This window comes from Neolamprologus brichardi, chromosome 14, assembly GCF_056152115.1.
Source record: "Neolamprologus brichardi isolate AB-2024 chromosome 14, ASM5615211v1, whole genome shotgun sequence".
Classification (NCBI taxonomy): domain Eukaryota; kingdom Metazoa; phylum Chordata; class Actinopteri; order Cichliformes; family Cichlidae; genus Neolamprologus; species Neolamprologus brichardi.
This window is the reverse complement of record NC_142117.1, coordinates 11,973,859-11,986,911: the sequence shown is the minus strand read 5'-3', so window position 1 is coordinate 11,986,911 and position 13,053 is coordinate 11,973,859. Positions and strand designations below refer to the sequence as shown.

At 39.6% G+C, this 13,053-nt stretch overlaps 1 protein-coding gene across 1 annotated transcript; it reads left to right on the top strand.

The window, feature by feature from the left end:
* Positions 1-2,533: 2,533 nt before the first annotated feature.
* On the top strand, positions 2,534-4,714 carry wu:fb18f06 (uncharacterized). The gene is made up of 4 exons (XM_006803912.3): positions 2,534-2,656; positions 2,799-2,890; positions 3,078-3,278; positions 4,407-4,714. The coding sequence occupies exons 1-4, from the start codon at positions 2,635-2,637 to the stop codon at positions 4,410-4,412; spliced, it is 321 nt and encodes a 106-aa protein (XP_006803975.2). The 5' UTR covers positions 2,534-2,634; the 3' UTR covers positions 4,413-4,714.
* Positions 4,715-13,053: the final 8,339 nt, after the last annotated feature.

The window sequence follows — 13,053 nt, the reverse complement described above, 5'->3', positions numbered from 1 at the left end:
TCGGCATGAAGCTGGACACTCTGGTGACAGTGGCAGAGAAAAGGACACTAAAAAAATTGCTGGACATTATGGACAATGCTGGGCATCCTCTGCACACAGTCATAAACAACCAGAAGAGTCTGTTCAGTGACAGGTTGCTTCTCCCAAAGACAAGAACCAACAGACTTAAAAACTCCTTTGTCCCACACGCCATCAGACTGTTTAACTCCTCTCTGGAGGGGAGAGGGAGGGGTAACAGGAGGACAAAGCAGGGGGGAACAACTAAGCTGTAGTGCCTCTTCACTTCACTGTGCAATACTTTTTGTTAATAGTCAACGGTGAAATAGACTCACATACTTGAAATGTGCAATTCCCTTGTATTCTTATTCATATTTATTCTATTTATCCCTTTCGTATATATTTATTTATATATGTCTCTGTATTTATATATGTGTATATATATCTTCTGTAACTTCTGTCGGTGCTGTGCTATTGGAAACCGAATTTCCCAGAGGAACCCACCCGAGGGATTAATAAAGTTTTATCTTATCTTATCTTATCTTACATAAGTACAGGTCATGGAAATCACTGCACAGGCTCAGGACCACTTCCAGAAATCGTTGTCTGTTAGCACAGTTCACTGTGCCATCCACAATTGCAGGTTAAAGCTCTATCATCCAAAGAAGAAAACATATATGAACATTATCTACCTCTTCTTTAAAAGATCATGGAAGAGTTGAAAACTATTCTGTAGTCAGAATAATCCAAATTTTTAAGTCATTTGGAAAAACATGGACACTGTTGCATCCTTGAAATAAAGAGGAGGGACTATCCGGCTTGTTATCACGACTCAGTTCACTGCTACACAGCAGTGTAGCCTTTTTGAGATGTGGTGATGCCATCAAATTTCAAACGGGCTGAAATTTTCTTTAAAATGGTGAATTATCTTATTTCAAACATTTTTTTTGTTTTTATGGTATATTTCATGAGATTTACAAATCACTTCATTCTGTTTTTATTTATATTTAAACAATGTTATTTAGAATTGGCCTTGTTGATAAGGGTCAACCTGACTGGAACAGTATTTGTGTGTGTTTACTGCTGTCAAATATCAAAATGGGCCAGGACACAGGTGCAAGCAATCACATGCTGGTGAAAACAATCAGGGAAATCCAGGTGAGACAGACAGGAAGTAAAAGAAAAGTAAAAACAGGAAGTAACGCAAAGTAAAACTCACGATAAAATAAAGAACAAGACAGAGAGCCATTCGAAGACAAAGACATAAAACAGAAGGAAGACATAGAGGGGGAACACAAAGATCTAAAAAGGAGAAAAAGGAACCTCAAACAAATACTGGAAACCACCAGGTCTACCTCTCAGCCTCCCAGTAGACACATTCACATTTCAATTAGAAAATCGCCTTGTTCTCAAGATGCATAAACTTAGGTGTCCACACCAACCGCCCTCCTATCACACTTTTACTGCTGCAAGGTAATAAAAACCAGAGCTAAATAATTCACAAGTACTGCTTAAACAGTAAGTCATAAACAGGCATCCACAGCCCCATGAAAAGTAAACAACAACTCTGGAGACTAGGGTAAGGATGAATTTATGAGCCCCCCAAAACACAGAATCACACACACACACACACACACACACACACACACACACACACACACACACACACACACACATACACACACACACACACACACACACACACACACACACACACACACACAAAACAAACAAACAAAAAAACCCAAACAAACAAACTATGGAGATGTCTGTGAAGGTTCTCAGTCATCCAGGTCGTCGTGGAGATGGAAAGAAAAGCGTCCAGACAAGTTTCCTTGAAGGCGTTTCACCTCTCATCCGAGAAGCTTCTTCAGTTCTAAGAGCCCACAGGGCTTCAAATCTGAGACTCTCCCCCAATTGCTCTTAGAACTGAAGAAGCTTCTCGGATGAGAAGTGAAATATTTTCAAGGAAGCTTAAAGAAGTCCAGACACTTTTCTTTCCAAGCTCCTTAGAAAACTAAGGAGATCTAGTAAAGGCTGTAACAACCGGAAATTAAATCAAACCAGCAATCTTACACTTCCAACAGTAGAAAGCATACTGTGTTCACAAGAATCCTAAACACTGGAGCCATGTCAGAAAGCACCCATGTGGCTTGCTGTGCTTGAACACAGCTGGTGTTTTACCCCACATAAATTAAACGGAGCTTCTTCTAAGATCCTCTGTCGAAAAACAGAGAAACAAGGTATATTACATATCCATCTATCCAATTCATTTTCTTCCGCTTGTCAAGTTCATGGTCAGGATGGTAGGAGGGCTGGAGCTTATCGCAGCTGATGTGGGAGAAGCAGGTGGACAGGCCAGCGAGCAGGGTTATGTATCAAGTACGCATAAATAAGAAATATAGCACTATCTCACAACGTCTCCCACTCATCTCACCGCAAGAACGAACTGCGTTTGCGGGGCGTGGTGCGGTGTTGATCACGTGACTTAGTCGGTCACGTGATCAACACCGCACTACTACTTTTCAGGAAATCTGGTCGGTCACTCCAGATTTCCTGAAAAGTAGTAGCAGCGAGAGCTCGCTGACAGAGTCTGTTTCGGAATCGGAGAGAAGAGGCGCATAAGTAACAGTCACAATGAGTTTCGATCTATCAGAAGGTAAAAATCTATCGCAGCTTTATGTGATTTTTTTTTTCTTTAGCTGCACTCTTCTGTTGGAGTGCGAACAGGTTTTGCGCTCCATATTGCGATATGTGGACAGATGATCCTTAAAACCCTGACCCATCTTTGTCATTGGCAGCTGCGGGTAAGGACGAGGAGATGATAAAGAAGGAGGAAGCACAGAAAGATGAACTCAGTTGGCCCTTTGGCAAGAAAAAAGATAAGGGCAAGGTAAGACTTTTAATTCGCTTACCAGAACAAAATGTGCGCTACGGATGGGAGTTGCATAAACACGGTGACGAGAATTGACATCTCCTCTTGTAAACCTGTTTTTCTTGTATTTCCTTACTTTTGATTAACTACAATAATCACGACATAAAAAAACTATTTATTAATTGCAAACTTTGTATATTTTTAGGAAGGCAGCAAAGACAAGTCTGGAAGCAAGGACAAGGACAAGTCTGGAAGTAAGGACAAGGACAAGCATAAGGACAAGGACAAGCATAAGGATAAGGACAAGTCTCACAGCAAGGAACATGGTGAGAAGAAGAAGGAGAAAAAGAAAAAGGACAAGAAGCATGAAGGCAAATCAGGCAATGGGTCTTCCAGCAGTGATGAGGTAGGTGTACCTGTACGGTTTAGTTTCAGGGATCACTTCCTCATCTCGTGATCAGGCAAAGTGGTTTTAGTTGATTTTTATTATTATTATTATTATTATTATTATTATTATTATTATTATTAGTAGTAGTAGTAGTAGTAGTAGTAGTAGTAGTAGTAGTAGTAGTAGTAGTATTTATTATTAGTATTTTGTAGCCAAAGTTGTTATAGTTTTCGTATTTTTCTAATTAGTTTTTATTTTGATTTCTTTTTGTATTTAATTCGGTTTAGTTGAAGTTATTTTCCAGGGTGGATTCTCTTGTTTTAGTGTAGTTTGTATTATTATTATTATTATTATTATTATTGTTGTTGTTGTTGTTGTTGTTGTTGTTGTTATTATTACTGTTATTATTTATTATTGGAAGGAATTTATTTAGGACAGTAGGTAAAACTTTTTTATCATTCACCTTTTCCAAGCTAACAAATTTTTTTTTCAAAGGCTTATTTTTAATTTTTATTTTAGTTCATTAAAGTCTTTTCTCCCCATCTAGTTTTTGTTTTTAGTTTTAGGTAACTAAAATGTCCTGGGCTGGCACAGTGAACACACACAGGCCACCTCCACATAGCTGTCAGTGCTCAGTGTGTGAACGTGTCTCTGTAGTTATAAACCTGCAGCTGAACTTGTAACAAACCTGTCACACCTCTGTTCAAATGTTATCCGCCGAATCTTTGGTTCCTATGGAACAGCCATAACCAGCCTTACCAGTACTTGCAGTTTAACGAGATGAGACACACCCAGCTCTCTTTTGTGTGCTAAAGAGCTCAGACTGTGATCAGATCTGACTGACTAACCCGCAGCAGGGGAACACCTACTCTTTTCTCTTTCAGAGGAATTCCTTTTCTCTGACTTGCACTTTTATTTTAAGAATCATGTTGCTCACATTTGTATGAAAAGACTTACACTCATATGACCCAGTGTGTTACAGAAGAGGAAACTGGTCAGATGATGTGAGAGCTGTGCCACACTTGGATCAGTTGTGACCTGATTACATTTCCCAATATTCCTGCCTTCCCCCGGCTTTTAAAGTGTTCCTTTATTAATCATTGTTTCCTTTCAGCAGTAACGGGATTATTCCCTTTGTCATTTCAGGACTGATGCTTCTTCGGGGATCAAACTGCTCTGTTAGTCTTTTTATAATCTCATCTGTTGACTAAGTGAGTGTGCCAGTTTTTCTTTTTGTCCTGCTGTTGATGTCTCAAGTACAGAAAACCGATGATTCCTGGAAATTAATGTTCTGACAACAAACAGTAGGTCTGCAGGATTTACCCCCATTTTTTTCCACTCGTGGCCTGTATGTTTTTTTTTTCACCACAAGATGGCAGTAATGTCCACATAAAGCAAAAACAAATGTGAAGATACTTTCTGTTATGAGAATGAATAAAAATACACAGATTGTTGTTGTCTGTCACTGTCATTTATTTTTGTTTTGGCAAAATAAAAAAAGACTTGGACTAAAGTAAATAAACCACTCGAATATTTCTTCTTAAACCGGTGACTTTTATGAATAATAGTTGGGTTTTTATTTTTAAATTTGTTTTTTAAGTAAATGTTTTCTTATTTAGATGCATGTACGTATACTAAAAGAAGCAGTTTTCCTAGTGTGAAACTGTGAATTAAAGATCATTTGATGTAAAATGTTAAGTCTTTTCTTTCCTCCTGGAAACTGGCCTCTATGTCGATGGATGGATCAGTTGAAGACAGAGTAGTCGTGCACAAGCAAGAACAAATATTTGCCATCTTAAAAAAAATCCCAGAAATAAATTGACCACACTTCAAAAACCTAAAAAATAGTTTGGACACTCTACATCAGAGATGTCAAACATAATGCCCAGAGGTGAGAATTGGCCCCGGAAAGACACTTAACATCAAAGTGAGCTGTGTGTGACCCATGATGTAGAATGAGTTTCACATCCCTGCTCTAAATTATTGATAGAACTACTGACGTGGGAAAGAAAGTGTCATACTCAGCAGGTATGACATTGGAGCACTAACCTAAATTCTGCCTGGCCTGACACTGATCAGATATGTAAGAATGTTTAACACATTGATGTCCTTGACAAACCAATTACAGGTCATCAAATACAGCAATTACAACATTCTGTTCAGTGCTATTTATGTAGCATCAAATCACAACAACAGTCACCTCAAGGCACTTCATATAGTAAGGTAAAAACCCTATGATAATGTGGCCATACAAGAAACCCATTAACAAAGAAAAAAATCTACTTTTCTTAGCTGGTAAGACCGAACAAAAAAATCAGTAAATCAGCTTCAACCTGTTGAAAGATCCCAGATATTTTGAGAAATTGGCTTCAACTTTAAAGAACAAAATGACCCTGATTTAAAAAACAAAACAGAACAAAAACCTGGTCTTTGTTCTTATGTTACATCCAGAGTGGTTTCCTCTCATTACACAAAATAATAAAAATCATATGCTAAGAGTGCCCACCATGATTGCTATACAGCCAACCTCATCCCCTTCACTGTTCTGTTTCTGCACTTGTGTTTGTATCTGTGTTTAACGTGAAACTGTCATATTGTCATGCGTGTTTATCATCTTTTATTTTTTCTGACACACACAAAATATAATTGCATTTTTGTCCTACAAAAAGAAAGCATGGAGGACTTTAAAGCAACAGCACCTCCCTGTGACATGACTGACATTAAGAAGTGAGCACATCTGAAAGATGCAGCTTGTTCCTGTGTGACTTAACTCATGGAGTTTAAACAGCCAGTAAAAGTAGGCTGAGTCCCTTTTTTGTGGTTGGGTGATGCGGACAAGCTGTGAAGCACACTTCACGTTGACAAATGATCGGAACCAGACAGGTTCATTTTCAAACTGTGCCCCACTGCTCATTTAATTTTCTTTCCCTTCACCTTGGAGATGTTTTATCATTATGACTACTTGTCGACATGCATCTGAAGACTTGACCAAGTTTACATTTAAACGTCTTGTCCGGTGACTTTTCAAAATTTTCCAAAACCGCACTAACACTTTCACTTTTTATAATTTACCAAAGACAAAAGGATCAGAGGTAGAAGTGAAGGTTTTTTAAAAGTTAAAAAAATACTCCTCCATTCAGCTTGCAAAAGGACTCTGGGACTCAGTGATTGATGGAGCCAGTGGCTGATTAGAGCTTCTAATTATAAAAGAAGGAGTCCTTTTTCAGCACGATTTTGTAATCAGTCACGGCTGTGGATTCAGATTTGCAATGGAGAAAGCAGCAGGAGTAGAAGAATAGTCACTGTTGAAAGATGAGAAATTTTCACAGGAAGTCACACACACAGATTACTTATTTTAGGCCAGGATTGGACTGAACCCCCTTTTCCTTCAGAATTGCCTAAATTATTTGTTTCACAGATTCAACAAGTTGCTGGAAAACGTTTGGCAAGGGTTTTTGGTCCATGTCAGCATAACACGATTTGTTAGCTGCACATCAATAATGTGAATTTCCAGTTCCACCACATTCAATTCAATTCAATTCAATTCAATTCAATTCAATTCAATTCAATTCAATTCAATTCAATTCAATTCAATTCAATTCAATTCAATTCAATTCAATTCAATTCAATTCAATTCAATTCAATTTTATTTATATAGCGCCAAATCACAACAAAAGTCACCTCAAGGCGCTTCATATTGTACAGTAGATCGCACAATAATAGATACAGAGAAAAACCCAACAATCATATGACTCCCTATGAGCAAGCACTTTGGCGACAGTGGGAAGGAAAAACTCCCTTTTAACAGGAAGAAACCTCCAGCAGAACCAGGCTCAGGGAGGGGCGGCCGTCTGCTGCGACCAGTTGGGGTGAGAGAAGGAAAACAGGATAAAGACATGCTGTGGAAGAGAGACAGAGATTAATAACAGATATGATTCAATGCAGAGAAGTCTATTAACACATAGTGAGTGAGAAAGGTGACCTGAAAGGAAAAACTCAATGCATCATGGGAATCCCCCAGCAGCCTACGTCTGTTGCAGCATAACTAAGGGAGGATTCAGGGTCACCTGGTCCAGCCCTAACTATATGCTTTAGCAAAAAGGAAAGTTTTAAGCCTAATCTTAAAAGTAGAGATAGTGTCTGTCTCCCGAATCCAAACTGGAAGCTGGTTCCACAGAAGAGGGGCCTGAAAACTGAAGGCTCTGCCTCCCATTCTACTTTTAAATACTCTAGGAACAATAAGTAGGCCTGCAGAGCGAGAGCGAAGTGCTCTAATGGGGTGATATGGTACTACAAGGTCATTAAGATAAGATGGGGCCTGATTATTTAAGACCTTGTATGTGAGGAGCAGGATTTTAAATTCAATTCTGGATTTAACAGGAAGCCAATGAAGGGAAGCCAAAACAGGAGAAATATGCTCTCTCTTTCTAGTCCCTGTCAGGACTCTTGCTGCAGCATTTTGGATTAGCTGAAGACTTTTCAGCGGGTTTTTAGGACATCCTGATAATAATGAATTGCAGTAGTCCAGCCTGGAAGTAATAAATGCATGAACTAGTTTTTCAGCGTCACTCTGAGACAGGATATTTCTATCCTGACTGTGGATGCCATTTAAGTACAGGGTGGGCCATTTATATGGATACACTGTAATAAAATGGGAATGGTTGGTGATATTAAAGTCCTGTTTGTGGCGCATTAGTATATGTGAGGGGGAAAACTCCTCAAGATGCGTGGTGACCATGGTGGCCATTTAGAAGTCGGCCATCTTGGATACAACTTTTGTCTTTTCAATAGGAAGAGGGCCATGTGACACATCAAACTTATCACAAGAAAAACAATGGTGTGCTTGGTGTCAACATAACTTTATTCTTTCATGAGCCCACAGCGTAGCACTCGCCGCATGTCACTGGAGAGTGGCGTTAGTCGAACATCCCTTCGGCGGATATTAGCTACTCACAAATGGCACCCTTACAAACTCCAGCTACTGCAGCATCTCAACGAGAATGACCCAGATCGGCGCACAGAATTTGCAGAATGTGCAAAACACAAATTGGAACAGGACCCTCAGTTCACGCAGAAGACTTTGTTCAGTGATGAGGCAAAATTTTATGTGAATGGTGAAGTTAACAAACGCGGACACACGCACGCACAAACACATCCTTTAACCACACACACCCATATTTTGCTCCATTGTGGTTTATTTCACACCTCAAACATTTAGTAAACAATTAAGCAAATACAGGTAATCTGCAATAAATTACAGGTAGTAAGAAAATAAACTACTAACTCTTTTACGCTACGTCCGCACCTACACGGGTATTTTTGAAAACGCAGCTGTTTCGTTCACATGTAAACGGCGTTTCGAATCACCGAAAATGGAGATTTTTTTTTGAAACTCCTTTTTTGCGTTTACGTGTGGACGAGGAATACAGAGTTCGTCACGCAACGTCAAAGGTATGAATCATCAGAGCTGAACAGGTTTATCTTTTGGGTGATATGAATGAGTTGAAGGGAAGTTATGAACTGTTTCTGAGAGACAAATAACACCAGGATCCTTTTTTTAAGTAGCTGACAGCTGGTAACTGTGCAGGGGCGGGTCTAGCAAAGTTTTGCCAGGGGGGCCAGGTAGGGCATTAACAGGGAGAGGGGGGCACAAAGAAGTACTTTTCTTTCTTATTCTCATTTAAAATATCTAGCTTTTAAAAAATAATTATCTGAATCTTACAACAAACGATTGATAGATTGATACATATATACCATCAGAACAGTCACAACAGTGTTTGTTTTCATTAAAAGGCTTTATGATTTTTCCGATAATGGTGGGCCGGTCTCTAGTCAAAACGCCAGGGCCGATTTTTTGTCCCAGTCCAGCCCTGTATGCAGCACATCTGCAGTCTGGTGTTGCCTACATCTTCCTACTCGGAAGGCAGAATTTTCGAGTTCCGAGTACAATCAAAGCACCACGACTGCAGTTTTCGTGTTGGATGTAAAAAGCGCACATGACGCTGTGACGTAGGCTAGAATCATGGTGGCGGTCAACGACGGTCCAGGCATGGGATTTCTCTCGTGGAAATATGCAGATTATCTTTTCCTTTCTATTGGTAGGTGGCACAGTGCACTTGTGGCCAGTAATCAAGCTAGAAGACTGGCAATCTGGCTGGGTATCCAGTTATGGAAGCAACACATTAACAAGAGAATTCTGAGTAAAACCAAAGTTACTTCCCTAGTAACTAGTTACTTTGAAAGTAACGAGTAACTTGAAGTAACTGAGTTACTTTTGATAGAAGTAACTAGTAATGTAACTAAGTTACTATTTTAAAGTAACTTACCCAACACTGGTCCTCTGGCATCAACAAGGCATTTTCGTATAGAAAAAGCTGCTCTCTGGATATTTTTCTCTTTTTCAGACTTCTCTCTGTAAATCCTAGAGATGGTTGTGTGGGAAAATCCCAGAACATCAGTAGTTTCTGAAATATTCAGACGACCCTGTCTGGCGCCAACATCCACAGCATTTTCAGAGTCACTTTTTCATCATTCTTATGCTCAGTTTAAACGTTGCATTGACTATGTCTGCTTCCTAAACGACTGCTCTAAATTCAGTTTGAAATTCTTCCCTCCTGTTCAAAATGCTAAAATGTCAAGAACTCAATGAAACGGAAGGAGTCTGCATTAAAACACAAAGAGGGCAAGAAATATGGTGTTCTCACAGCGTGGTCAAGTACGATTTGGAGTTGATTGCTGAGACTGGTGCTTGCAGAAAACAAAAGTTGACTGAAGTAGATGTCAGACCCTCCACGATTTAAGTGTTAGAGACAAAAGAAAGACCACTGCTGAGATTCAGGTAGACACAAAAGCTTCTAGATCAGACCTCATCAAGGTATGCAACATGATGACTTCATCATGAACTGTCTGTAGTTCAGTAATATTAGTCTTATTTTTACTTTGAAATACTTTAACACATGCTGTTTTCCACCCTCTTCCTGTGTGTTAGATTTCATTTTGCACCATGTTTGAATAGTTTGTTCATTAAAAAAAAAGAAGCATAATGTTTGGCAAAAATCTCAGAAAACTGTGTAGAAGCAAAAGTGACAGGAGATAGAAATACTCAGCTGCTCATAAACCAGAACTACTCAGCCATAAAGAGGTCGGAAGAAAAAGGTGAACGCTCGCAGCCAACAAGGGCAAAACAACTCAAAGAAGACATGATGCAGCACTAAAGCAAAGGATCACTCGTTTACTTGACATCAATATTAAAGTTATGGTGAACTGCAGCCAGGTCTGTCAGAGAGGAGTAGTACAGCATTTAGCATTGAGGATCTCCTTCAGGTCTTTTTAATCTTTCATGGAGGTGCAGAAAAAAAATAAAATGGAGCAGGTTTCAGAAGGAAATCAATAATACATCAAGCACACATCTGTTTGTGGCTGCTGGAGAAACTCAGTTTTACCCATCCATCATGTTTAAACCTTATTTTAACCTGTAAGAAGAGAATCAGGAGAATTAGAGGAATATTTCTTCTTCGGTCAGAAGAATGTATGAATCATTTGTGCTAAAAATGTCTTTCACTTTAGAAAAAACATGTTATTTCATTGTTTTGCTTTTTTTGTCCCCTTTTCGTTTCTGTTGAACATCTCTTACCTAATTAGCGCATCACTTGCATCATTTGGATTTCTCTTCAGCTTCTGACAAATGACATAGATATGCAAACTGAAAGTCGGAGGAGAATGAGAGGTCAGAAACCATTAACATGCAGTAGGTCCATAATTTGTTAGACAAAGACACAACTTTAGTTTGCCTCAGTTTGTCTCCTGTACATACCACAGCGGATTTAAAGTCAAACAATCAGGATATGCCTTGACTTAAAATCATCTGTTCTGGCCTACAGAGGCAAAACTGCTGCAGCTCTGTCTTTCTCTAATAAATTGTGGATATATGAAAAGGTGAAAAACTCAACTACAGCAGAAATGATGATGAAAAAACAAGACCATTTAAATATGCAGCATATTGTCTGATCCTAGCTTTGCAAATTTGTCTTTGTCAGTTATGATGGTAAAGAGAAAGAGAGGAGAATGGATGGACGACAGTAAACGAATCAGGACCTGCAGAGGGTTAGTAAAGAGGAAGGGAGGGCAGCTATGAAAAGGATGAAGAGTGGAAAGGCAGCAGGTCCAGATGACATACCTGTGGAGGTGTAGACCAGAGGGCGTTGGACTTTTTGATCAGATTGTTCACCATAATCTTGGTGAGTGAGCGCATGCCTGAGGGATGGACAAGAAGTGTGCTGATGTGGAGAGCTATGGGATAAAGAGGGAGGGATGAAGTGGACGAGTCAAACCATGAAGAAATGAGAAAGAAGCCAGTTTAAGGAGACAGGCTTCGCTTCATGCCAAGAAAAAGCACTGCAGGTGTGATGTTTGCTTTTAGAGTGTTGACGGAGAAGTTTGGAGATGGTCAGAAGGAGTTGCACTGTCTAGATCTAGAGAAAGCAGGATGACAGATGAGGTCAGGCGGGAATCTCCGTGGACTATAGCTTTTATAGGGAGCAGGTGGAGGTATGGACAGAATAAGTGTGTGTGAATAAGAGGGAGGCAGGTGTAGCAGTAAAGACACACATAGCAGAGGTAGTGAAGATGGATAAGAGGTGAAGAAGAGAGCGCAGGCGGTGGAGTGCATGGAGACGAGTATCGGTGAATAAACTGTACAAAGATGGTGACGATGAAGCTACCAGGAAGGAGAAAAAGTGGATGACCTCAGAGAAGATTTGTGGATGTAGTGAAGGAGGACATGAGAAGGATTGATGTGAAAGATGAGCAAAGAGTAGGTGGATGATTTACTATGGCGCCCTCTGGGAGCAAGTGAAAGAAGAAGATTCTTTCAATTATATGTAAAAAAAAAAAGCAGGCTACTAAGTCAGTGTGTTGTATAATAAGAACCAATAGCAACATAAGCTAGATCTGCATCGTTCATATAGCCCTGCAATGATTCATGTCAAATAAGTTTCCTTTTTTCTTTTTTAATTTTTCATTCCAAGAGACCATTTAATTAATTCTGCCTTTGGGTGACACTGAGAGCTCTTTTTTAAGTATGATGCCAAACGCCGTATGTCTATTCAAACTTTTAAGCCCTGGTCCGTTGCACTGGGTGTAACTTTGCCCCTCAAGCATCTTTCATGAATATCACAAAGGTTGCAAGCCCTTTTCAGAAAGGGAGCTGCGAGTGGATGAGAGGAAAGTTTAAAGTTCAAGCAGAGAGACAGAGCGAGGGGAAGCCCTCGGGCCTTTTTAAGATGCTCCAATGTTCAACTTATCCACTTGCTGTGGCAAACAGTGAATACCTGCCAGCTGCTTTTAGGGTCAGAAAAAATAAAAATAAAAGCATGGAGTGATGTATATGGTGCTGCCCCCCCATCATGGCTTATGCTGCACTTTTTTTAAATTCTGAAAAATCTAATTAGTGAAGAAAATCTGCAAATGCTTCACTCATAATGTTACTCCTTTGATGTTCTGATGCTCTGAGACTGACAAGACTGAGAATCCTGTGAAGTAGAAAAGATATAAGCAGGCATTTAGTGCAGAGATGAGCTAAGTGAGATCAGTGGATCACAGTAATTAGATGCTGTACGTAGGTTGTTTGATGCTGTGTCCTTGGTAGCTTGTTTAATCGCTGATGAGTTCCTTTAGCCTGCGAGTTCATGCTCATCCCCGTGCTACTCTTTAGTGAAAAAGAGATTTCTATTTTATTTCCTTCTTTGCCACAGCCACAGTCTAGTCCAAGTTTTTTTTGTTTCTATTCTCCTTT

Coding starts and splice junctions, on each gene's coding strand:
- wu:fb18f06 (XM_006803912.3), top strand. CDS start 2,635: ATGAGTTTCGATCTATCAGAAG. Junction 2,657..2,798: donor GAGTTTCGATCTATCAGAAG/GTAAAAATCTAT, acceptor TGTCATTGGCAG/CTGCGGGTAAGGACGAGGAG. Junction 2,891..3,077: donor AGAAAAAAGATAAGGGCAAG/GTAAGACTTTTA, acceptor GTATATTTTTAG/GAAGGCAGCAAAGACAAGTC.